Source organism: Coturnix japonica, chromosome 3 (genome assembly GCF_001577835.2).
Source record: "Coturnix japonica isolate 7356 chromosome 3, Coturnix japonica 2.1, whole genome shotgun sequence".
In the NCBI taxonomy this organism is placed as follows: Eukaryota; Metazoa; Chordata; class Aves; order Galliformes; family Phasianidae; genus Coturnix; species Coturnix japonica.
Window position 1 is genome coordinate 332,500 of NC_029518.1, and position 25,088 is coordinate 357,587.

General features: G+C 41.2%; 2 protein-coding genes and 1 long non-coding RNA gene across 8 annotated transcripts in view; 2 read left to right on the forward strand and 1 right to left on the reverse strand.

Moving 5' to 3' along the window:
* The window catches only part of PLEK (pleckstrin), a 49,716-nt gene extending 39,620 nt beyond the window's left edge, over positions 1–10,096 (reverse strand). For 3 of the 6 annotated variants that reach the window (XM_032443698.1, XM_032443696.1, XM_032443695.1), the window contains exons 1-2: positions 8,536–10,056; positions 7,667–7,791 (exon numbers count right to left, since the gene is read on the reverse strand). The gene's annotated coding sequence lies outside the window, so the exon portion shown is untranslated. The other 3 variants (XM_015856498.2, XM_032443694.1, XM_015856497.2) reach the window with 3 other exon arrangements.
* A 68-nt stretch (positions 10,097–10,164) lies between these two features.
* Positions 10,165–25,088, forward strand: part of PPP3R1 (protein phosphatase 3 regulatory subunit B, alpha) — a 28,853-nt gene continuing 13,929 nt past the window's right edge. The window contains exon 1 of the mRNA XM_015856510.2: positions 10,165–10,390. Within this exon, the coding sequence (XP_015711996.1) occupies positions 10,388–10,390 (3 nt within the window). The 5' untranslated portion in view covers positions 10,165–10,387. The remainder of the gene's footprint in view (positions 10,391–25,088) is intronic.
* LOC107310669 lies at positions 11,695–24,834 on the forward strand. Its single transcript, XR_001553673.2, has 2 exons — positions 11,695–23,322; positions 24,303–24,834. It is a non-coding gene; the product is annotated as an uncharacterized LOC107310669 (long non-coding RNA).

The following is a 25,088-nucleotide window of genomic DNA, read 5'->3' on the forward strand; positions in this document are numbered from 1 at the left end:
CTGAAGTTCATGCCTTGGCTCACTGCAGCGCTTGCAACCCTGCTAAGCAAAGCACACTGACTTGAGGCCTCAGTTACTATGGTGATGAGCATGGAATAAATGTTTATATATAATTAGGTAAATTCTCCCTTCAAGAAAATAGTCATCCTCACAAGAAGTTATTCCTATTTTTTTTTATTTTTTTTTAAACTAAGCAGATGTAAAAATAAAATGTATTAATATATTAGAGCTTAATGATCATTATTAGGCATTAGTAAATTAATGATAATTCAAGCCTATGGTAAGAACTAACAAAAAGCACATGGAAAATTAGTCAAAGAGAATCCCAGCTCTTCTGAGAACTAAAGTGGCTCAGCTCCCCAGAGATGAAGATAATGCTTGGCTTTATGTGTTTTAAGTTCTTGCTTATGAAAAACTGGGATGATTACAGGAACTGAATTTCATTGTTTAATAAAACTTAAGTGATATCTTGTATTTGAATAAAAAATGAATGAGTTTTTTTCTCCTATGGAACTACTAAATTTAATCACTCCTACTTGCAAAATAGAACCTCTGTTTCCTAAGATTACTGTAAAAGCAGTAAGCTGAAATGAACGAATTGAAATACGCAGTTCCAACACTCAAATAGTTTACTTCCTTTTTCAAAAGCTCATGAATCAGTAATTATAGCAGAACTATTTTCCACAAAGATACTAAATCCTGAGTAGAGAAGATGGTTTCCTAAGATAAGTGACTATAAAAAATGACGACAAAATTTAACCAAACCCTGAATTCCTCCCTGAAGAAAAACAAACGATTGGCAAAACACAGTGGAAGTGTTGCCAGCTGATGAGCTGCCTCATTCTTTCCACTATGATGCCATCTGTTGCCAGCTCTTCCCTGTCTGTATGCACTGAACTCCCTCTGAATCTCAGCCTGACCCAGATCCAACATGGGTGTCAGAAGTCTGAGAATCAAATCCAGCTTTAACCACTCGATGGATGTTAATAACTACAGCTGTGGTTGGAGGTGGGGCTTTGGTGACAGTAGGCAAAGTAAAGAGGCTTTTGCTCCCAGCCACTTATTATTACCACTCTATCACTCTTTCCCACCCCCATTATCCCCAGTCCACAGACATGCATCCATTCCCCAACCCAACTGTCAAAGCTCTAGAAAACCTTCAGCTACATAAAGCATTTAAATTAACAGATAATATTTTAAGAACCAAGTTGGTGAGCAGCCACACACCAGCTGATGCAAATACGTCATATGGTGAAAGCTTCGAATAGCAGCAACAACAGTTAGTAGATACTCTTCCTGAAGCACATCATGAGCTGATATACACATCTGCATGTTCAGCACATTTTCTGCATGTTACAACCTAGAAGTAAAGAACAGAGGGATCTTAACCCTAATGAAGGAACTATTCAGCCTCTGCATTTAGGCTGCAAACTGCTCCACGACAAAGACTTCTCTGTCTTGCATACGTTGTTGGTACACAAGAAATAAATGAAGACGTACAGCTGTTCATGAAGAGGCAGAGTATAATCTTGACTTGCTCTAAGAATAGGCCAAACTGCTTCCTCCAGTTTGTATGCAAATTTATTACTGAAGACAATGGATGTATTTGATAGAAGAAATTCAGCTTAGAATCAGAATCTCTCAAGGGACCACTTGAATCAAAAAAGATCTTAAGCAACCATTTTCTGTCCAAAGAGAGAATTTTAAGGGACAAATATTTCCATATTTATCAAAGTGATCCTTGTATCCACTGAGTACTTAGTTACAGATGCTAGGAACAGAACATCACTGCAAAGGGAGACAATAAGGTCAAATAATCTCCATTTACCCTTTAAAACATGACTATCAATGCCCAAAGCACTCATGAAAGTCTGCAAGATAATCCATAAAGAAGTACCAGACATCCCCACACACTGATACTGGAGCTATCGGTTGTACTGAGAGCCAGCTAAACTGCTTATTGTACTGACCAGCAGTCGCACAGTGCATTTCCTTACTGATGTATTCAAAACTGTGTTGTCTTTAAACTCTTACAGCACACAGTCTTAAAGACCCTATTTTCAGTTAAGCAATGAACAGTAATTGTAAAACCTCAGATCTTTTATTCAAGATTCCCCACAGTTGTAGAGTATAGAAGAAAATGGCTACCTGTAATTCCAAGGATTGTTTTAACCTCCTGTTGCATACTATAAAATGGGACATACATACATGGTCACATATTCAGAGCAGGATAAATCTACCTGTTCACTGACTAACAAAATTAACCAATTGAACATTAAAAAGCAAACCAAATCTTAAAAAAATATCAGTAAATTTAAGCCTTTACCATTGGAGAGGTGAGCTTTTCCTTATATAGTACGCAAACAAGATACTTAAAACCTATGCGGAAGTGAACCTGTGCATTCCCAAACCTTGCACACTAGGGCAGGTTCTTATTCTTAATTCCTGTTTATATAACACTCCATAATAACATGAATTAAAATACAGTAGAGTGGTTAAGTTGTATTTTAGTTTGGTTAAAGAACCTCTAAGAATCTACTACTTTATCCACTGATGTCAAGCACTATAGAGAGCTCCAGCTCTGACTGCTTTGATGACAAGAGGTTGGTTTTTTTGTTTGTTTGTTTCTACTTTAATGCTAAAAGCTTTACAGGCTTTAGACATTCCCTGCCCTTCTCCAGCACTTTTCGGGACCTTCATCAGCTAGCAGCATTTCCTCTTAAAAGACTGTGCCAATGGTTACTCAGACTTGACAGGAATTGGGAAGCTCTGAAAGCAATAAAACCCAGATTTAGGGAAGTTTTTGTCCTTATTCTTAAAAGGCTGCTTACTCCACACGACTAGTTTAAAGGCTCTGACCTGCTGGCGCTTGCAACAGACAAAGAGTTTTAGGCCATGCTCAATGGTTTCTGAGCGCAGACAACCAGTTTATAATGAAAATAGGTTCCCTGAAGAATAAATCATAAGTATGATCTATTTATTACACTCAGAACAGCAGCGCTTAAAAAAAGCTACCAGCCCACACAAGGGCTGCAGGTCATACAGCATCAAAGGTTCAGCATCATTTATATACCTGAGTGAAAAAAGAAAGAAGATGCCTTCATTCAGGCTGGCCAAATTCTCATGATACCAGATGTAACCACAGCTGGCATGCTATCAATCAAGACTGTCTTTGTCAGCAGAGGGAAAATAGGGTTTACTTCCAAGAGGATTATATATACATACTCCTCCTTCTCCCTTACAACAGTCCTCTTTTCCCCCACATCCCCAAGCTAAACCCAATGCAATTCATTTGATCAGACAAGGACTGGACATCTCTGGTACAGAGGCATTAATGAGTCTTTCATTCTAGCATAGGATTACTGTATTCAGGCACAGGGAATGAAAGTTGCTGGATGATTACTACTGAGGTTCTGCTTAAAGTATTGCTAGAGCAACAGACTTGATAGCTAGAAGGGCAAGGTAGTATCTGTGACCTGTATTTTTATTCTTGGCTACATACACCAAAATCACTAAGTGAAGCAGGAAGCATGCAAAGAGGGAGTATTTCTCAGAATTGTTCCTATTTGAAAGAGGGACTAAACATAAACATTTCCCAGACATGGCCCACGCTTTTAGCTCTGGTGGTTAGCAATAGGGAGGTAGCAAAATCATCCCGTGAGCCTAAGTCAGCCAGAAAACAGCAAATTATGATGACAAGGAAGCCACTACAGTGTTGTTTATTCTAGTCCAAACTTAGTGTGAATTGTAAAAGGAAATGAACACTGACTGCACCTTCACCAAGAAGGTGGGCTTCTATCATGTGCAGAACACATGGTCCACCAGAACTGTATCCAGCTGGGATGCACACAGCTGTAGCATAACTCAGAGGTAACATGCTTATAATAGCATTAAACAAGATTAATAAAAAAAAAAAAGCAAACAAGATTTACATGCATTGCAGAGCTCTCACAGCGCTGCGAAGTACGGCTGTGAAGTTCACTTGCCTATGCATTAGCAATTTTACCAGTGTGCCTGCAACAAATGTTCACAAATCAGCTTCAGCTGAATAGGAAAAGGCATAACAAACTGTAAGTTCTTTAAAAGATAATTGTTTCCCCACCCCGAGCACAACATTAATGAGATGATACTACTTAGTGCTAAAAATGCATTAGAATCACTACTGGTCATTAGAATCACTGGTCATATTTAGCCACAACTAATAAACACTGGAGGTTCTGTTGTTCCTGTTTGTTTTGTTAGTTCTCCTCCCCCCTGGTAGGTCCTTCTGTAAATGAAAAGCCCCCATTCTAGTAAATTCTTGTAGGAGAGCTCAGCAACAGCATAAGTGATCAGAAACTAATTTAAATCCACTGATTTATAAATACATCCTACACCAGAGAGTGGACAGTACCATGCCAAGCAGAAAGGAAGCAGAAGCCTCAGGACTTAATAGTGTACCATGGAAAAAAGCTGCATTTCATCCCTGGCAAATACTCCTCTTAATTAAATATCCATTTACATGAAGGCCCAAAGACTTAGAGCACATAAAATCTTCAGATTAACAGAGTTTAACAATGAGTCCAGCCAACCTACAACTCCCATAAGGGATTCTTTACCTTCTGTGCAGAGCAAGAGCTACCAGCAATTCTAACAACTGTGCACAAAACTGGTGCTGCTTCAGATCTCCAAGGAAAAGGACGATGCAGAGAAGCTAAATATTTTAATGGTTTCTTGAGTGATTGCTCTATTCTAAGCACAAATTAGCAGAATCTAACTCCTCCAGCATCACAGCAAAAGGATAATACCTAGGATGTCCAAACACTTTGGATTGAGAACCTGAATGGGCATTACAGGGGAAAAAAACAAATGCAGACAACCCATGCAGCAGCATGAGAATAACTTCACTCTTCTACCAAAAGCAGCAGGAATGAAATGAGTCATCACCAAGGAGAAACTGAGGCAATTCTCTAGTCCTGTGCTGCAAGCGCAGAATTATCTGAAGACAACTGTAGTGAGTATAGTGTCGTATCCATGATAAATGAGGTGCTCCAGAGTTCAAGAAAAGAGCATCTCCAACACCAGTTTTGCCATGTAACATGCGGAGCAGTAAAACCTCTCATAGCTATAAATATACATGTGGTATTTTGTATTAGCACCAAGTTCTTTGAATTCTTAGATGCACTTTGAACTTCCATAGCAAAAAAATCACACCCTGTGCCAATCAGACTCAATTGGTATTTAGGGTTGTACTCTCTCCTGTTTCTCAAATTGAAACCACAAACCACAGAGCCTTCCAAACAAGCTTCTGAGAAAGTGCCTGCATGGAGCAGAAGTACACAGTGAAAACTCACACAAGCACAGTGCTCAGAAAATGTAAGAATATTACTTACCTCAGTGTAGTCCCATATTCTGAGCTGAGAGGGCCTTGAATGTTCATTTGCGTGGATATACCTGATTGTGCTGCATTACATTTTCCTTGAAAGCTCTAACAACTTATTTCATTTCACACACACGATGGCAATACAAACTAGAAATGATTTTATGAGCACTGAGATCACAGCAACCAAAGCCACATACAGACGCACAGCTAAGATGGACAGTTTACTATATGATACCACAGAGTTTCTCAATGCCATTATTTTACTCCTCCATGATGAACAGAAAGAGTTAACACACAGAACTCCACACTGCTTTACTTAAACTCCCACAACACAGACTGGTCTGCTAAAGGGGGCATTCATTCAACGTGACGGCAACACCTATTTTGGTTAGTTTTGAAAGAGTCAGGTTCCTTACTGGTATTCAAACGTTGTTCCCAACTCAAACTATTAGGGGATCAGCAGCCAAGCAGTTCCCTTGCTTTCTCTCTGCTACAAGAAGTAAAATACTAAGACATTTTGGCATTACTTTGGTTCAGATGCCATGGTTTCGCTATTAAATTATCGGTCTGTTTGCTATTTGAGTCACCACCTTCAGAGTTTGTACTGGCCAGAGCCTGAAACAGTCAGCCAATGATAAAAACGGGTACTGCTTTAAGATAATTCAAGTGATTATCTCCACAAGATTGAAGTTATGCACATTAATAGCTCATTTATATCCCATACAGGGCATTCTCCATTGTCTAATCAGTTCTTGCAAGAAGATAAAACCATCATATCGTAGACCAATGCCTGGGTAACCCTAGTAGAGTTAAATAAAAGCAATAGCCCTCTACAACTGTGGGAGATGAGTGTATCAGTGAAAAATCAAACACTGTACTCATGTTTGCAGCACTTACCCCCCAGTTATGCAGTCTCTGAGCAGTCAGAACATACTTATCAAAATTCCCCAGAACAAATATCTTCAAAACAAAGAGAAAAGCAATCAATAATACCAAGTCCAGCTACAGTTGAATGCCATTAAATAAGGCAAGTAACAGCATCATATTAAATTATGATGCCAACAGCATAGTCTCAAGAAGAAAACGTAACCCTTCAGTCTCAACCTTCCTAGCAAAATGTTTCCATATATTTGTTCTGCACTGAGCTACCTGATATAGCGATACAATGACAGGCACAGACACAGAACACAGACACAGACAGACACAGAAAGCGTTTTTATCCTCAGCTTATCCCAGCCAGCACCGACAGTAAGTTTAGGAAATCAGAAGACCACTTGGTAAAACACAGTTAAACCAAAAAAAGAAATAAGAAAAAAAGAGTGATATTCGCTTTGTGGCTTCAGGTCCTTGGGGGCTCTTAATTACCACTAAGAGCTCAAGAGGAAACCTTTGAAGGAAATAATCCTACTCTCAAGGCATTTAATTCCACAACACTTTGGGCAGCAAGATCTGCAAACATATTTACAACACTTCAGTAAGTGAACACGTGCTCAAGGCAACTTCACACCCAAGCCAGGTCTAGCAGTTTGAAATGTAAAGTTCATTTTGCAGCTCTGAAGAGCAAGGAAATTACCAAAAAGCTCCCTACTAACCTACGACTTCACATGAATTCTGTGGCCCTTCCTTTGCTCCTGACTTTATAGAGTCCCCTTCTCAATCTTCTAGGTAAAGAGAACAGTGTTCCCCTGTGTCCCTAACCCATTTATTTGACCATTTTTCCTTCTGTGCCTTACTGGATCTGAAAAATATTCTCTCTTTCTCTCCTCCCAAGTCGTGGCAATTCATACACGCTCACACAAATAGGCAAGAAAACAAGGGCAGACTCCTCTTGATTTCTTTCAACTGAAAAGATGGATGTAGGTGTAAGAGAAATACAATGAGAGAAGTACTTCATTTCTCCATGCATTTGTCAGTTCTAGTCAGTATTATATCTTTAGATGTGCCTATTATTCTACCAGTTATTACAAATGGCATGAGATAGATGAATGTGGTGCATCAGCTTTACATACTAAAGAGTTCAGGATCTGTAGCACCAGTGCAATTCAAACATGCTGAGGAAAGCTATTTAGACAGAAATTGTAACCATCTTTTCTGCTGATAAGATACAGCCATCCCTTTGTCGCTCAACGTACTTCCCCTCAAAGCTAGGTGCTAAAAGGTAACTTCCCTTTTTGCCTTCTAGAGCATTAAAGAAAAACAAGAATGCTTGTCTTTAAAAAGCTACACAATTGAAGCCAATAAGGACACATAAATGCTTAAAAATGGCATATTTTCAAGCTTCACTGCTCTGTCCCAAGAGGTTACCTGCTTTGCTGGGAAAAGCTGCTTATAGCCTTTGAAGGGTCAGGACAGAAGATTATTTAATTAGGTGGCAGCCCTCACCCTGGGTTAGCAGGCAAATGCTCCATGCAAAATACATCCCGCGACATCTGCAAGTAGAGAACGTTTGTATGAAGATCAGCACAAAGGGAGACAAAGTTATGCTCAAAGATACATAATATCTACATATGCATTGATATAAGACACAAATTCATGAACAAATAAGAATAAGGTGAAGCCCACAATTAGCACTTTAAAAAGAGCACACTATGAAAGAACTGCAGCAGGAGCCAAGTCACATTAAACAGGAACATGGAGATTGTTTTCCAGGCCAAGCACTATGCAAACCACATCATTCCTGTTTATGACACCGAAGAACATAAACAGGTACATAGTTAACTTACCTGTTCATTTATCTGTAACCATAACAGCCTTCCATTACATTAAAATACACACTTATCCTAGTTTTAATGGTTGTAATTATGCTGCAAAAGGTGCTGTATTAAGGCCTACAAAGTGACAAAATGCAGAACCATCTGAAACTTTAAAAACACATTGGTACTTGCAGGAAAACTACTCAGAAATGTGATAATATAATGTAAATTGTTAAATGCAAGTCACGGCTTTCTGCACTTGGTTACACACTAACAAATGCCATTCTGCATTTTTAAACATCTTTTAAAACCTGGATATAAAAGTACCTTTGACATGTTGACACAACAGAAACAAAACAACTAAAACTAATTACTGTGACTTTGTACTGCATCGAGAGGTTCAAGACTGCAAGCAATGACAGAGCTGCCTTATGAGATAAAACAGCATATATTTTCATAAGCTCTTGGCTGTCTTAGTACCTAGCAGAGAGAAGAGGTGGGGTCTTCCTGGCCAGGGCTGGATCACTTCATGCTGTATCATCTCTCGCTGTGTTAAGGCTCAGGTTCCTATCACCAATGCCTTTTTCTCCTATTTCCCTATTAAAGTAAAGCTTATGGTTCTGCATTACTGTTTGTTTTGCTTTATTCTGGTGCTGTTACTTTCTGTCTGCCATCATTTAGTTTCACTCATTCCCACATTCTTCGTTTCCTCATAACTTAGAGATTTTTTTTCTTTGCAATCTCTGTACCCCACTCTTTATTCCTCCCAGTCAAGTAGATCTGAAGGCAGGCTGAGTACCAGCACCCCAGCAGAACCTGAGGTACATTTTTACAGGTACTTTATTTATAAGTCTCTTCAATGAGAAATTCTAATCTGCCCTAGAACTCCACATTCACACCTTATTTAGCTTCCAGAACAGACTTCTGTGCCTAAGATTCCCTGTTCCTCTCATCATTTATATATTGCCAGCTGACGATTCTGTTGTTGTTATTTCTTCCCAGGAACTCTGAAGGTGACCTTTGCTGGCCTCAGACCAGCTCAGACTCCCACACACAACAGTGATGAAGCAGTTCCTTTTCTGAGAAGCTTAAGGAAAACTACTGTTTTAGATTGGGGAGCTCGCACTCAGCTATGCTTCTAAATACATTAATGTGGTTTTAAAGTAATAACCTAGTGTTCCCTTTGCACACAATTAAGGCTGCCATTCCCCTTGAGCATGGCAGGATGAATTTGCCTTCCCCTAGTAAAGTATCTCACTATTGTGAGCCAAATATCAGGCACCTGAAAGAAACATCAATGTGGTACTGAGTCTATTCTTTGGCAGCATTAACGCAGCAATGGTCTGCGTGTAATTATTACTTTCACATCGCCACTTCATTTGTTACCCCATTGCAAGCACCACCTTGTGGTGCTCCAAAATAAACCAAAAACCACACTCAGCAGAGCAAAGAAATGCAAAAGCAGCGAAGAGAATATAAAATTCTCGTATTAAGGGTACTTTACCCTTCATTTTTAAAGGTATCACTTGGCCTACTTGAAACTTCACGATATACAGATCACGCCCCAAGGGTCAGCCTTATGCAAGCAGTCACACTGCTCTAAATCTTGCCTCAAAGACATCATAAAGATGGTATCTTTCGGCTTGTACTTATCAGTCCTTTTATTTTGTAGGTTATCCAGGACTCAAAGCCAAACTATAGGCACTGAAACAACAGAAAGAAGCAAGTACACTTTTAATAACCACCTCAGCAAAGGTGAGGTGCTTTTAATAACCACCTCAGCACAAGTGAGGCGCCGAGTTAGTCCATTAGTTCTGTATAACCACTCATGAACGCTACAGCTCCCACACAACACTAAGCACCTTCCAACAGGCCCTCTGACTACTTTTATTTCGTAGAAAAGCACTAAAAGAAAGCAAGCAAGAGCTCTGGCAACAAGGCTTACACAGCAGCCTCTACAAGATGGCACAAGGAGAGCCTACAAAAGCCCCAACCAAGGCAGCAGTAACACACTCAACCCACCGCCCCCTTCCTTCAGCCCCTCCGCCATTTTGTCCCGCTCTCCGCCCCCTTCGCGAGGGCGGCGCGGGGCGCGGCGTGTTCCCGGATGTGGGAGGCCCCGCCTCCGCCGCCGAGCGTTAGCGCCGCTCGCTCCCCCGCCCTCGCTCGCTCGCTGCGCGCCGTTGCGGGTCAGCGCCAGCAGCTCGTGCCGCAGTGAGGGAGCGGAGCACAGCGGGCCCGGTGGCGGCGCCCAACGTACGCTTGCAACAGCCAGAGCGGGCGCTCGGCGGATCCAGCTGCAGAGGACGACGCCTGACGCCCACCCGCCACCATGGTGAGGAGCCTCCCCGCTCCCGCCCCGACGAATATTCCAGGCCGGGCCGCGCGGGTGGGCGGCGATGGGGGGAAGCCGGGGTGGGGGCTTTCGGACCCGCCTCCTCCTCCCCCTGAGCCTTCCGCATCCTTCATGGGCCGACGCCGCGCTTCCCTCCCCCCTCTCCTCGTTTTTTCCCCTCTTCTTTCCCCTTCTCCCCGGGGGCGGGCGCGTTCCCCGCTTCCCCTGAGCCGCCCCCGTGCTCCCCGCAGCGCGGCGGGGGTTCGGGCCGCCCCTCGCGGCCCTCAGCGCCGCCTCCCTCCCTCCCCTCCCCTCCGTTCTCTCCCCTCCCCAAGTGCCGCTGGCTGCCCCCCGCCCCACACTTCGCTCTGCCCATCTCCGGAGCTTCCTCTCTCTTCCCCTGCTCGAGGAGCCGTGAGGCACGTAGCCCGTGGCGGCGGACGGGCCAGCCGGGTGCTGGGAGCTCCGTGTCGGAGCCTCTCCGCTCCCTTTAATCATGGCGATTTAAATTTCCCTTTTACTGCCGTAAAATTAACCCGGAGATACGGTGCGGAGCCATGTAGTATTGCGCGTCGACACTAGGGGTGTCTCCTGCCTGCCGCCGCTGCCAAGAAATCAACGCCCTGTTTTAACAAACACGTATTTTAGCCCAAATTCTCCTCTCCCGGGCTGCGGGGAGGCTGTAGCAGCGTTCTGGCGTTGCAGTTGGAGGACTACGGGTGGCATAAGCTTTTCCATTCTTCCTTCCCTAAGAGCGAGGCCAGCTGTCTGTCACCGCCCGCAGGGCCCGGCGGCTCAGAAGGGGCTCTCTTGTTTTTAAGCCGGGGTTTTGTGGTCACTGGCCTTAAAAACTGAGCTCCGTGCTGAAAGTGACGTGGCACGTTCAATGGGCTTCAGCGGCTGTTAGGTGTGAATCTGAAGAAGCATTCAGAAATGCAGGTTTGTTGTCAGCTGTGGCCTAAAACAATGTGAGTAACGAATAACTGCATGCCCTCCTTGGAAGGCAGAGACAAGCGGGCTTGTATGTAGGGAATGAGGATTAGTGAGATTGGAGGCTTAACAGAACCAGGCAGTTGAAATTAGAAGTGATACCACGGTTGTGGTACTGCTGATGCTGCTGTGAAGATGCAGGTGAGCAGTTGCCACCGTCCAGAGGGAAGATTTAGGTTGGATGTCAGGGGGAAGTTCTTCACTAGGAGAGTGGTTAGGTCCTGGAACAGGCTGCCCATGGAGGTTGTGGATGCCCCGTCCTTGGAGGTGTTGAAGACCAGGTTGGACAGGGCCATGGGCAACCTGATCTAGTAAAGGCGTATGTTTGGTGGCCCTGCCAGGCAGGGGGGTTGGAACTTCATGATCCTTGAGGTCCCTTCCAACCCGGGTCATTCTGTGATTCTGTGAAGGCATTCTACTTAGTATGTGATTTTGTTGTAGAAGTGAATTTTCACGTCTAGAGTTTTAAAGCCAGTTGGAATATTGAAGTTTACTTAGGTGTGTGATCTACAGAAGATGGAAACTGTTGATAAATGAGGAAAGAAACTTAAAACCAGTTATAATGTTCTGTTGATGGAGTGAATGTGGAACTTTTTCTTTATACAGTGAAAGATGCGTTTGGGAGGGAGTGAAAACTGAGTCAGTTTAAGGAAAATGATGGGCAAATCGAGTACCTCGGGATCTTTATTTATCTTGTGAGGTATCTGACATAGTACTAAAAGAGAAGCTTCGAGGGGGTGAGATTAACAACATCTAAATTAGCACTGTTATAGGCATGTTCAAGAAGGTGAACTTCTTCCTGACTTATGTTTTTCTCTTCTCCTAAGCAGTTTATTCCTACAGGAAAGCCACAAAAGCAGTTCCCATGCTGCTTATATATTAGTTCTTTCCCAGGATGGCCATCAGGAATAGGGGAGATGCTCACGTGCAATGGCCCTTTCACAGTTAAACTCCTCTGCTTCTGGAGGAGCAAATGGTGAAAGGAAGATTGAAGTGATGGGGAAGGAATGATGTAAGGCCTTGGTCAACATCGGGACAGAGGAGTGGAAAGTGCTTGGGCTGTGCAGCTGTATATTGCAAGAAAAGAAATGTCCTGTTTTACTTTCATGTTCCTGTTGAAATAAGAAGAAAGTTCTGTCTCCTTACCTCTGGGAATGGTAAAAATCTTATTGGCTGACTTGATTATCTAAATTGCTTATACGTGTTCATTCTTTCTGCAAAATCATGAGCTCTTATCTTGTTGTGCTGTCATGAAGCTGGTAAATGCTGCCCTCGTTCAACAAATGAAAAATACTGAGATTAGGGATAAGAACTTACCCAAGGCTTTTTGCTATGTAGAATTTAACTACGTGTGATCTGAGAAATACACAGTGTGTTTGTAAATCTGAAAATAAATATGAAGTCTCAATCAAATGAACTGCTCACAGAGGTCTTGGGGTTAGTGGTTTAGTTTGCGTGCAGCCACCTGGCACTGTGCTGTCCATTGAAACACTTGATGGCAGCTGTACCTAAAAGCTCAGTCATGTGCACTGCCTTCTTTCAGCATCTTTGTAGCACCGTGTTAACCATTTAGAGAGGCTTCCTTTAGAAATCAGGCCAGGAAACTGGCTGCTATATCCAATGAGAGGCTTGGAACACTCCGACTTGTCCGTAACTTGGCATTTATAAGCTCTGTTGACACACTGTTCCACGAGTAATGAAGAAACTCTAATGATATAAGTAATACTTAGCTGTGTTGAAGAAGTCTCAGAAGTCATTTAGATGCCTTGGATTAAAGGGCAACATTGCTCTGGAAGTGTTAATAAAAATCTTGTCTTCCAAGCTGTAAACAGGTTATGAGAGCTAATACACTCAGGTGAATGTATGTGGAATCTGTGTTGATGGACACTTCTAAGCAAGCCGTTAAAGCAAAGAACCGGAAGTCCCCCAGTAAGCTGATACTGTGCCTTTAAAAAGCTTCTGTAGTCAGCCTGAAGATCACAAGCACAATTACATCATTACCTAAGGAAGTTAAAGTTGGAATTAAAAATGTAACCATTCCTGAAATGAACCTCCTCTGGCACATCTTGAGGCCATCACCTCTTGTCCTACCCTCATTGGAAGAAACTTTTTTACTCATATCCAATCTAAATCTCCTCTCTTCTAGTCTGAAGCCATTTCCCTAAATTGAATTTACAACTGAGCCCCAGGCTTGGTGTTTGAGCAGTGTTGTTGATGCTGAGTCAGTGCAGTTAGCACTGAAAGCACTTGACAGCTTTCACAGATCAAAGCTTGATTGCCTGTAGGTCTGCTAACCTGAAAGTAAGGCTGTATGAAATAGACTTGATTTCTGTATTTGATTTCAGTTGATTATCTTAGCACACTGTACTAGATCAGGATGTCTAAATAAGTTCATTACATGTTGTTAAACCATTTTTTTTCAGGAGTTGTAATAGAAGTTCAGGTAGTTTTCGAGGAGCTACTGTTGTGATGTCAGACAGCATACTGAAAGATCTCATTAGTGACAAAGCCCATTTATATACTATGAAAAGTTAACAGCGTTGAATCTTATGTCGTCTTTAACATTTGAGTGCAATTCTAATGTTGCTGAATCTGAGTTTGTCCAGAATTCAGCTGGGAAACATTCTCCCTTTAGAGGCCTGTGTTAGCTGGGAGGTCACATTGCCTTTGCTGATGAGAAAACAGAGTCATGTGAGAGGAAAGACCTAAAATTGACAGGAAGTATAAGATGATGGTTTTTAACACATAGGTGTTGTGTGTTATAACAAAGTGCTGGAACGTTCCATAATAGGATGCGGAGTAGATAAGGATTCCTAAAGAATTGGGAAAAGTTGAATGACAGATGAAGTGATTTTTTATCAGTAGTTCAATAGTGGGTTATTTCTCAGGGGTGTCATTTAGCATCTGTGCTGTTGTTTTGTCAAGTCAATTAACCTGTGTCTCCCAACATCTCTCAGAACAGCACTAAAAGTATTTCTTAAATTACATTCTTTGATTTACAGACTGATGTATCAATGTATGTGTGTCATATGCCTCCACATTTGCAACCTGTAAGCTTTAGAAGGCCGAGGAGGAGATGAGGTAGGAAGCTGCAGAAAGACAGCAGTAGCCTGTGGTCTGTGGGTAGACTGTGTATGCATGCACGGTAGTGTCAAAGCCTTTGGTGGATGGGAGCAGTGATTGGGGCTGTGACAATGGGATGACTGGATTCTGGATTGTGAGTCTCCAGAGCAGCTTGGAAGTCCCTGGGGCTCTGCAGGGCTTAATATGGGAGGCTGTGGATCCTATCAGTAGCAGCAATTCTTTTAATGCGTACTGTCAGCTTGCTTTTATGTTCTTTATAAGGTCAATTTACAGCTCGTCTCAGGACAGCTGATTTCAACCTTGATGCTAATTAGAACAACGAATGAGCTTTGATTTCTGAAAAGATGATGGAATTTTTTCTTTAGCACACGCTGTGAATCTTACATAAATGCAAGGCGGTGTAAGTTAGATTTTGGGTAGTCGTTCAAATATTTGATATATCTGTTATTGTTTATAAACTACCAAGAGTGGGTTTGAATTTTAATTCTGTTTTTGAGTGTCCTCCCTCTATTAGCTTGTAGTAAAAGTGCTACATGTTTGTAGTGGCTGCTGAGTGCTAAATACTTGCACCTAAAATACTGCTTTTAATTGCATTTGAATATCTCACATAGCCAACTACTGGATGGATATCACTTCACCACTGAGATATGGAAGAAGCCAGCATTTCCTTTGTCATACAAGTTGTGTGAAGAAAGCTGGTCAAGGCTTTGAAATATTTCTTAGCAAGAAGATGAATTGAAAGCAGTGTGGCATTTTTGTGTTTTACTCCTTGTCTTTTTGCATTCCTCTGATGTGAAAGTCTGTGATGAGCATAACTGGAAGGCTTTGGAAGCTTGCATGGCATCTTTTTCACTAGTAGCAGTGTTAGAAATTCGGACCGTTCCCTTAGAATGCCCCAGATACCTATTTAATGTATTATAAAATTCTTGATGTTTTAATTATAATGGGTTTTGATCCATGTGTTTTGGATTGCTGTGTTGGAAGGGCCTGTTTTCAAACCATGACTCATCTTTCTTCTTGACTGAATTAATTCTTCATGCATCCCTGAGTGTCATAAACCAAACCAGAGCTTGTTAAAATGTCTCAATATCTGTCAGCTGTAAGTTCTGATGTAATTATTTTCTTCTTTGGGGAAAAGAAGAGCTAAGCATTAAGATTAGTATCAACTATTAGGCACAGTTAAGAATACCAGCGTACGGTATCTATTTTTCAGATTCTGTATCTATGCAACCACTTCCCTTCAGCACAGCCTGCCCCTTCCTTTGCTTTGCACGCCCTCTCCAATTCTGCATCTTTGGCTCCTTGAGTTTCTGTTCTTGTCAGTTCTTGACATCAAGTCTCGGTTTCCAGATGTGTGTCCTTTAAACAGTTCTTTGTAACATTTTCCAGCCCTTTTTGTGATAGACCATGAGGGATACTCTATTTGTTATCTACTTTTCTTTACGATCACTTTTGAGGTGCTGTTTCCATTTTGGCTCTAGTTGCTGGCCGGCCGTAAGACTCTTATCTCCCTTCTCTTAAATTCAGACTTCCCTTTTTTGCACTAAGTGGTATCAAACTCTTTATAAGCTGCTTAAATGAGGAGGAGGGGCTGGTGACAACGTCTATTTATGCGACTTGTTTCAGTGCTCTTGCACTGCTCTTTACTTGAGTAAGTACTGTGCATTGACCTGAGTGACTTTCTTGAAACTTAGACTATGTGAATTGATGATACTCTCCAATTGACACTTAAACTTCTTCACTAAAGGACATTTGACTCTTTTAAACTGTCACTGCTGACTGCATCAGCTTTCTTTTTCTCCTAGGCCATCTCAGATCCATTTAAAAATATCCTTGCAACTGTTCCCATAGCCCTAGTCTTTGCAATCAGCACATTGCTGAATAAATCTGTTAAACCTGTTAAAATCTAGGAACTTAGGAGAATCAGTTGTCAGAGGTAGATGCGCTGCTTACACTGCTTTGAGTGTTCCTAACCTATTTGCATGAAAAGGGAATTACAGCCAACTGTAATACATAATAATAATATCTATACCAGATAATTCTGGAACAAATAGGTTAACTTGTATTTTCCTTTGTCAGATGATAACGTGCTCCATTTGATTTCCAGCTAGGTTCTCATCTGGTATATTTGCCTCAGTCTGATACATGCTTCAGGTATATCTGTATATTCTCAAGCAGACCTTGTTGCATTTTCTTGCCAAAGTTAGGAAAAGATTTGTTTTTCCTACTGGGTGTTGCCTGACTGCTGTAGCTCATTTGGTGCTTCTGGAAAGCCCTCTGCAAAGAGAAGTAGTATTTCTCTTTTCTAATGCTCGGAGCTTTGGGTATTAGTTGTGTGAAACTGATCTAATGATTATCAGTTTTCTTGCTGCCTGTTCTGTCTTTCAGTGCTATATCTGATCTTGGTGCAAGCAAACTAAGGAAGTTCAGAGGCTTCAGAAGACAGCTGCTGTTAGCTTTGCTTGCTTGCTTTTGCATTGTCACAGCTCATACTTTGAAGAGGCAGGGCTGTTCATCCTACAGGTAATGCAAATGCTTACCTTAAATTGCTTTCAAAAATATTTTAGAAATCAGTGTAAATTTCCAAGCAGAGTAACAAGTAATCATCATTTCCATAGCGTGCTAAAGCACTGTTACATGCATTGCAGAGAGAAGACAGACTATCTTTACACTCCCTTGGGCTCAGGGACGATAGCATTTGGCTGGAAGTACTATAGAGAATATATATACATTATATATTTTATTTTCTCTATTCTCCCTATTCCATATATATATTTATATATATATGTAATATATGAATATGTTTTTTTATCCTATTTCTGTGAACTTTTGGGGGGATGTATTGCAATAAATTGCGTTCTTGCTCAGTTGTTCTGAAGAGCTCTTTGCTGAAGCTCCCTGGTTTATCTTTTTAGAGCACCTGGAAGTGCTGATGATTAAACTGGCATACTTGAAAGCAGCCTTGTGAGAGTATATAAAGCAAATCAGAGTTCAATATGGCCTTAGGTCAAATGAATATCTTTTAATAAAGTAACTCTTCCTGTTTTAATGTAGGTCAGCCAGGGGTTGGCTCTCAGTTTGGTTGGACTGCTGTTCCTTGGCTTTGTGTTGGTGTGGAAGCTTTGAATGCTTCAGACAAAAACTTTTACCTCCAATTTGGTGCAGAGAAAGGGAGACGGTAAGGGAGCCTTAAGAGCCTGCTTGGTGTTTTACTGGTAAAACTGGTGGTTTGACTCATGGTAGTTTCGCGTTTCATCATTTGCAGGCTGTGAGATGTTAGATAGTGGCTTAAGCATGATTTGGTTTTTTATTACTGGTGAAAACTGTCCTAGTCCTAGTTTTTTGGCGATGCTTGGATGTGTTGCCTTAATGCTGAATGAACTTTGGTTTCCTCTGCTCTTCAGATTTGGAAAAATAAAGTAATCTGTAGTTGCTTTTCTTTCACACAGTCACACACTGCTTGCCTGGCTGTCATTTCTTTAACTCTTTAACTCTCATAATCATGTAATATCGTAGTTGTTGGTTAAAATCTTCAGTCATGCTTTTTACTTCTTCTGCATAGGAAAAAGATTATCGACTTCTATAAAACTCTTCAACTCCACTTTTGTTATTTGTAAAGTTCGGTGTCGTTTTTAAGCTTACGCCACCTGTATGTCTTTTAGCTGGTTTGGTACTTGGATTACTGGTCGGGCAGCACGGTCTTGTTCTTGTTGTCACTAACAGGTGGCACAAGGTGTCTTTGTCCTTGATAGGGCAGTGCTTCGGGGTGGCTTGGTGAGGCAGCTTTACTGCATTCATCTCGTGAGTCCCTGAAGAAGTCTGCTGTGGTCTCTTCTCTAACCAGGGGCACTGAAGGAACTTGGCAGAAGAGCTCTGTGTGCTTGTTTCCTCTGCAATAATATTCCTGAACAGGCAGGACTGTTAATGCTGTTCTGTCACTACAGGTTTGCTGATTCTGACCATCTCTCTTAGAGCTACTGCGAATCTCTGAGTAAGGCTTATGCAATTGTAGTGGGGGTTGGGATGCTGTCTTGATGCTGTCTTTTTTTGGTCCCTGTCTTAAGACTTTACATTGAATGCGTCTGAAACAGTGATTAATGCCAGGTTTCTGAATGTGCAGTAACCTAGAACATTGCTTGGGAGTACGGACCCCCAAACAGTTTTTCATATAGTGTAAATTTGATTTATGTGGTTTGAAAACAGAGATTGTGCCCTGTGAAAAATCATTTGACGTGAGACCACATCTTAGTTGTCACTGGGAATTAATTACTCCTGTTTGCCAAGTGTTTCAAGGCCTTCTGGTGGCTTAAATAGTTGCGGAGAACCAGTGCAAACATGGCCTTTACCTGACAAGTTCTTCCATATTCTGGGCTTGAACTTGTGAGCCTGGAAGTTCTCTGCTGTTGCCAGTTACACTAGTAAACCCAGTAAGAGGTTTTATGGGTGAAACCAGTGCGTTAATGTAAATGGAGCAGTTAAGTTACTGCCTTGTTAATTTTTTGTGGCTTATCTTGAAGGTACAGAGAACCATCCAGGCTTCCTAACGCTTGCTCACACGCACGAGAACTTCAGTGCAGTGCTGACAGAACCTTTACCTACAAAAGATTAAGTTACTTCAGCATCTTTCTGAGAAACTTCCCTGTCTGCCCCCTGCCAAGGGGCTTTTGAAGAGTTCATTATTCATTTATGTTCGGCAGATTATAGCACTTGGGGAATTTTCAATACTCCTGCAAGCTTTAGAAATGCCGGCTCTGCAATGGTTGCGTAAGTAGATGGGGTTGTGTCCTCTTGGCAGCCATAGATGGGAACTGCCAAAAGTGAAGCAGCCCCATAGTTCGTAAGGAATCGCGCTTTAGCTCCTGAAGTTATCACGTCTGTTCCTAACACAGTTGTCTCTAAGTTTTATTCACAGGTTGCAGTTTTTATGCAAGTTTTGGCAGTGACATGTCTTGCCATTTCATATGGAAGTTTGTGGTTTTTCATACATACGAGGTTTTCCTCCTCTCCTTCAGATAACAAGGATTGTTTCTTGTTAAACATGGTACAGTCTTCTCTACCTTGTGTTAAAGACTGTGCTACGTTTGTCTCCAGTCCTGCTAAATCTCTACTTGACATCTTTCATGTACTGTGAGGGAATTCATCAGATGAAACAATAAATTTTAATATTCAAAGCACATTACAGATACAACAATCAAGTTACAGTAGGTTCAAAGCAACCCAATTATCCTTTCTGGTTTTATATCTCTGTCTGCCAATTGCCATGTGAGGTGGGCACATATCCCAATGCATGGTACTGGTGATGCTAACTGTACCTTTGGACTTGACGGCTCCATTTCACATACAGACATGGGAAAAGTACTTTGCAGTAAAGCTGTTTTCTCTCTCTATTCTTTCTACTTTGTGAACTGTTCCCTGATGTTCCTCTTGTGGCCTTAGGAATCAGTCTATCTTAGGTGACAACTTTTTCTTGCAGACACCTGTAGTTCATTTGCAGATGAGTGGTGGGCGTATGGTATAGACTTATGATTAAGTCACATACTTCATTTTACCTTCGAGATCATGAAACCTTTTATTTCTTCTGAAAGCTCTGCAGTTGTAACTGATTTCAGGCTCTGGCATCAACGTAGACGAATAGGGATCACAGTTGCTGCCTTAACTGGCCCGATTTTACGACATTGATCTTTGATCCTCAACACTTGGAAACATTAAAATCTAAAACAAGTGCTTTTGTTCTGTTTGAGTACATGTACTTTTATTTCTGCCTTGTCTTTGATAGTCATTATGTGAAAAGGCTGAAGAAAACACTGAAGATACTGAGCTTTTAGAACTGTCTGTGTATCCTTAAGCTTTCTTGTCTGATAGAGATTTTGGCAACAGTAGCTTTCTCTAATTTCACTTCTTGCTTCATTTGGCTTAGGGCTTCCCTGTGATATCCTAGAATAGATGTTTGCCTGTGACGGCCTTAAGCCATTAATATCTCATTTTGGAGGGGACCCCTGAACAGCGTAGTGTTTAAATAAAGCATAGCCCAAGTGACTGGCCTGATGCCAGCCAGAGGACAAGTGGCTTCCCTTAAAATGCCTGACAGAGCTTGAGCACAGCCCTGCCTGCATTAGGTGGTGACTAAGGAGGGCTGAGCAGGCTCTGCCACAGACACGTGCAGCTGTCCTCACCTACTGCACCTTGGGCTGATGGGCTGTGTGATGGAAGCCCATGTGCTAACCAGGGCAGAATCTTCTCAGGACCCACCTTTTCTGCTACCAATAAACGTATCCAAAATACCGTTCTCATAATATGTCTTTTTAAATGTGTCAAAGTGAACTCAGACATTTTTTCCATACTTGCAAAGAACAACAATACCAGGATACTGTAACTGCTTTAGCCTGACTTGATCCTTACAGTAATCCCCAATCTAGCAATCCCCTTTGCCTTGCTTCATTATCTCTGATGTCTGCAATTTAAACGTCATGCTCAAGAACTAGATTTTTTATCCCTTTTTTTTTGAGTTCCTTCAGTACTGAAGGGCTGAAGGGCACGGAGTGCTTTCTTCAGAGGCGGGATTAATGAATGGAGGCTATTTCATGAATAACAAAGTAAAAAAGCACTTGATCGGTTACTTCTTGTCTGAGCTGTTGAAAACATTGATCAGTGTTTTCCGCAATTGTAGAATCAGCCCCTGGAGAACATTAGTTAGTTGAAGGAAGAGTGAAGAACGTACTAACTTTACCTCGGCAGACTGAAAGTGGAAACATTGAGCACCTTTTTACATTGAGATGGAGGAATGACGTGATAGCACTTCTTGGTTTCTGTTTTTCTTTATTGTGGGGATGCATGTGGTTTAATGTCCTCAACATGAGAAGCTTCAGGAACTTGTGCAGGAGCAGAGTCAAAGAAGCTGAAATTGCAAGAGAAATTCCTGAATATCTCTTATAGTAGAATAAATTGCCTTTCTCTAACTTCTTCATGGACTTCTAATGACCCACACTCATAATTTGGAAAACAAATGTATCATAAAAGCAGTAACTTAAAAGCAAGTCACTGTTCAAGTCTAATCTTTGTGTTCTAATGCTTAGCATACATCCTAAAATTAAGTAGGTTTTAATTCCTTGGATACCTTTTGAGAATCTGTTGCTTGTGCTTCCTTGCTGTTCCATTCCTGCTATTGCTTACATGGATAACACTGGAGTGTAATGTGGAGATCAGATTTGACATCCAAATTGCAGAAGATAAATGAGGTGGTTCCCAGATTTCAGATGCTGTAGTGGAGTTTTGGACAAGACAAAGATGATGGTCATGAACATATATATCTATATATGTATGTGTGTACATATTCATATATAAATATACATATATGAGTGGGACACAAGCAGAGCTGAAGCTCTAGAAATACTGATTCATACGATGGCTCAGTAGGCTCAATAATCTTCTGAGCTGGATTCATCTTGGAAATAATGCACCTTAAACTTAGGTTATACTCTCTTAGTTCACTTAGTCCGTTCTGTGGTCGGACTCTTTGAAATGCTGTTGAGAACTGGGGGGTAAACAGCACAGCAGTTGAGTTGCGCCAACTTTTGTATGCTTCGTTAAGCCATCTGAGTTCCTGGCTTCACTTAATTCTTTTGAATCACAACATCTCACTGACATGAGGATGGTTCTGAGGGCATCAGGGTGGATTTATTCTTTCACCATTCAAGGAGAAGTTTAGTGCTGGACAGCCTCTAATTCTAAGGAGTGAGTGTTTGGGGAGTTGAGTTGTGCTCGGTGTTGGGTGTACATCTGTGGGAAGTCCGTAGTAATTACTCAAAGCAAGTACTGTGTAGCAGTGCAAGAAGTTACTTCTATATTTTGGCTGTTAGTCTGCCCTATTATCATCTCTTAATTTTAGTTTAGTCATTGTTTGTTGGTAACTATGCTTCGATATCCTTAAATAGAATTTTTTTACTCTTAGTGTCTACAGTGAAAAGCTTCAAAGCAGCCTGATTGCCCTTTGAGTTAAACACAAAGGCTGCACTGCTAGTGATCTTATCTATAGTGACATCATCACAACTTTGCTTGTGATCATCAGTAAAGTGCTTTGTTTCTCTTCACTGATCTTTCTGGTATTACAGGCTGCTCTCAGGCTATGACTCTGCTTCTCTGGATTGAGGGATTTCTTTTAAAACCAACAACAAGGAAACAAACAGAAAAGCAAGCAAAGAAAACAGTCACAAAACCTCTTGAATTTGATTTAACCAAACAGCATGTTCATGCTGTTTCTTGAATAGGATGGCTGGAGATGATCTCGCTGTGTTTTTCCAGTTGTGTTTTATTCCTGCATGACTTGTTTTAAGCCATATTTGTTGTGGTATCTACAGAAACTTTGGGCAGGTCTTTCATCTGTGCTCTGGCAAACTCCTTGTAGGTTTTAATTGCTCCGGTAAGTGACGTATTAAAAGTACAAATTACAGTTGGTGAGATATTGAATATTTTTCTGACCATGCATTCAGGTAGTTGAGTATTAATGTGGCTCAAAGCCTCCTGGGCTTTGTGTGAAACTCGTCCTAAGAAATGTTTAAGCAACTATGGATATGTCTGTGTGACGTGTTCTATTTATGCAGTAGTTTTTGTAGCCTTCATAATAAATGCTGTCCTTAATTTAGCTTGCCAATTTCCCTATTAATGAAGAATATGGAACGAACCTATGTGACAGCCAAAGCTCTAATAACTCATTTATGGTCACTTACCAAAACAAAAAACAACAACAACCCAACACCAAAACTCTTCAGCAAGCTGACAGTTCTTCACTGTTAGACCTTTGGAAACAGCAGTACGTGGAAAACAAGGTATGAAGGAGGAGGAAGAAGAATTCTCTGCAACAGGTAATTTTACTAATTGTTAATTTTGGTGGTATGAAGAATGAGATAGAAACATTTTGCATGTTTGTGGAGGCTTTTTGAATCCTTACTGCAAGTCTCCGCTGTCGTAACTCGTAACACTGATGTTCTTCTCTAATTTTAGTAATAAATGATAGAAACCAGCTTTCTGTGTAATTTGAGCCTTGCAGTTGATTATCTCCATTAATCTCTAATCCTGACCCCCCAGCTGATGTAGTTTGGTTAACTGTTTCACTTGCACTTGGGTTTGTTCCTGTAGTAACTTCAAGGTGCAGGAGCAAATGCTGTTAGTGCACTGTATGTCACATTGACAGCGCGTCCTGATGTGCCCATGCATCGAACACAAATGCAGAAACACTGGTGAGGTTGCCTTTCTGAGGGAGACTTTGGTACATAGGATTAAGAGCCAACTTTAGTATCAAGGCAGCACATACTTCTTAAGGCCATTTACAACAAGGATGAGGGATTTTGTTTGTACTTGCTGCTGAAGTTGAAGCGAATGCCAGACAAATATTCCTGGATGTACTTAACTCATTTTAAGAGCCTGCTCTTGGCACTGAATTAATGCATTGTCTGGACATGGAAATAAATAAAAAGCTTTGAAGCAATCAAACTTTCATCTGCTCTAGGTGTAGTCACTCATGCATAACCTTTTGAGGACTAATTTGTGATGAGGCCTAAGCTGACATTGTGGCTTGCTGGCATTTAAACACATTTAGGTCTGCTTATCTAAGAGCAGAAAACTACCTGAAGGCTGATTATTAGATTTAAGCCTCTAACAACTTATAAAAAGATATGCTGCTGAGTAAAACACATTAGCAAAATAATGTGCAACAGCAAAATGTAGAACAGTTTTGCTGTTGGATGCCTTACTGTATACAAGCTTTTTTGTATAATCAGATGCAGCTGTGAAGTTCAGACTGTTTAATTTATGGGCAATTTTTGTTTTATTTTTTCCTGTCCAGAACTCTCTCAGTAAGAGGATACTTGTCAATATAGTTGTCCTTAGCCAGCCTGCTTTGGATGAGCACGTACAGCACTGATCTCAGGCAGAGAGACTGCAGAGTATTTGAAGTAACTGTTGAAGAAAGAAACCAAAACACACTTTTTTATGGGTAATCTACAGAAGAAAAAAAGACTAAAGGCCATTAATAGGTTATCCATAACCAGTGAAATGGCACAGCTGCTGGAAGGAGGAAGATCAGTGAAGAATATAATTACAAACGTTTGTTAAAGGAGCAAGATGCTTGACTTGCAAACTTCTGAAATTACTTTTGTGGCATATTTTGATTTATCTCGAGTGAACTGATTTTCCTTCAGCATTCAGAACTTGGTTAGCCCTCTGTTACTAGACTCTGCACTGTTCTTTGACTGGTAATGATTTCAATCTAGAAGTCATGATCTTACTGCTGAGTAACCAGGAAGTAACTTGTAGGGATCTTAGAGCACTGAAGAAAATCTCAGGACCATTAAAGAAGTATAAGGCTATTCAAAATACCACTCATGTTCCAGCTGCTTATTTTTAATCATAGAATTACCCAGGTTGGAAAAGACCTTGAAGATCATCAAGTCCAACCGCAGCCTAACCATAGTATCCTAACTCTTAACAACCCTCTGCTAAATCATATCCCTGAGTGCCACATCCATACGGCTCTTAAACACATCCAGGATGGTGGTGACTCATCCACCTCCCTGGGGAGCCTATCCAGTGTATAACAACCCTTTCTGTAAAGAAGTGTTTCCTAACATCC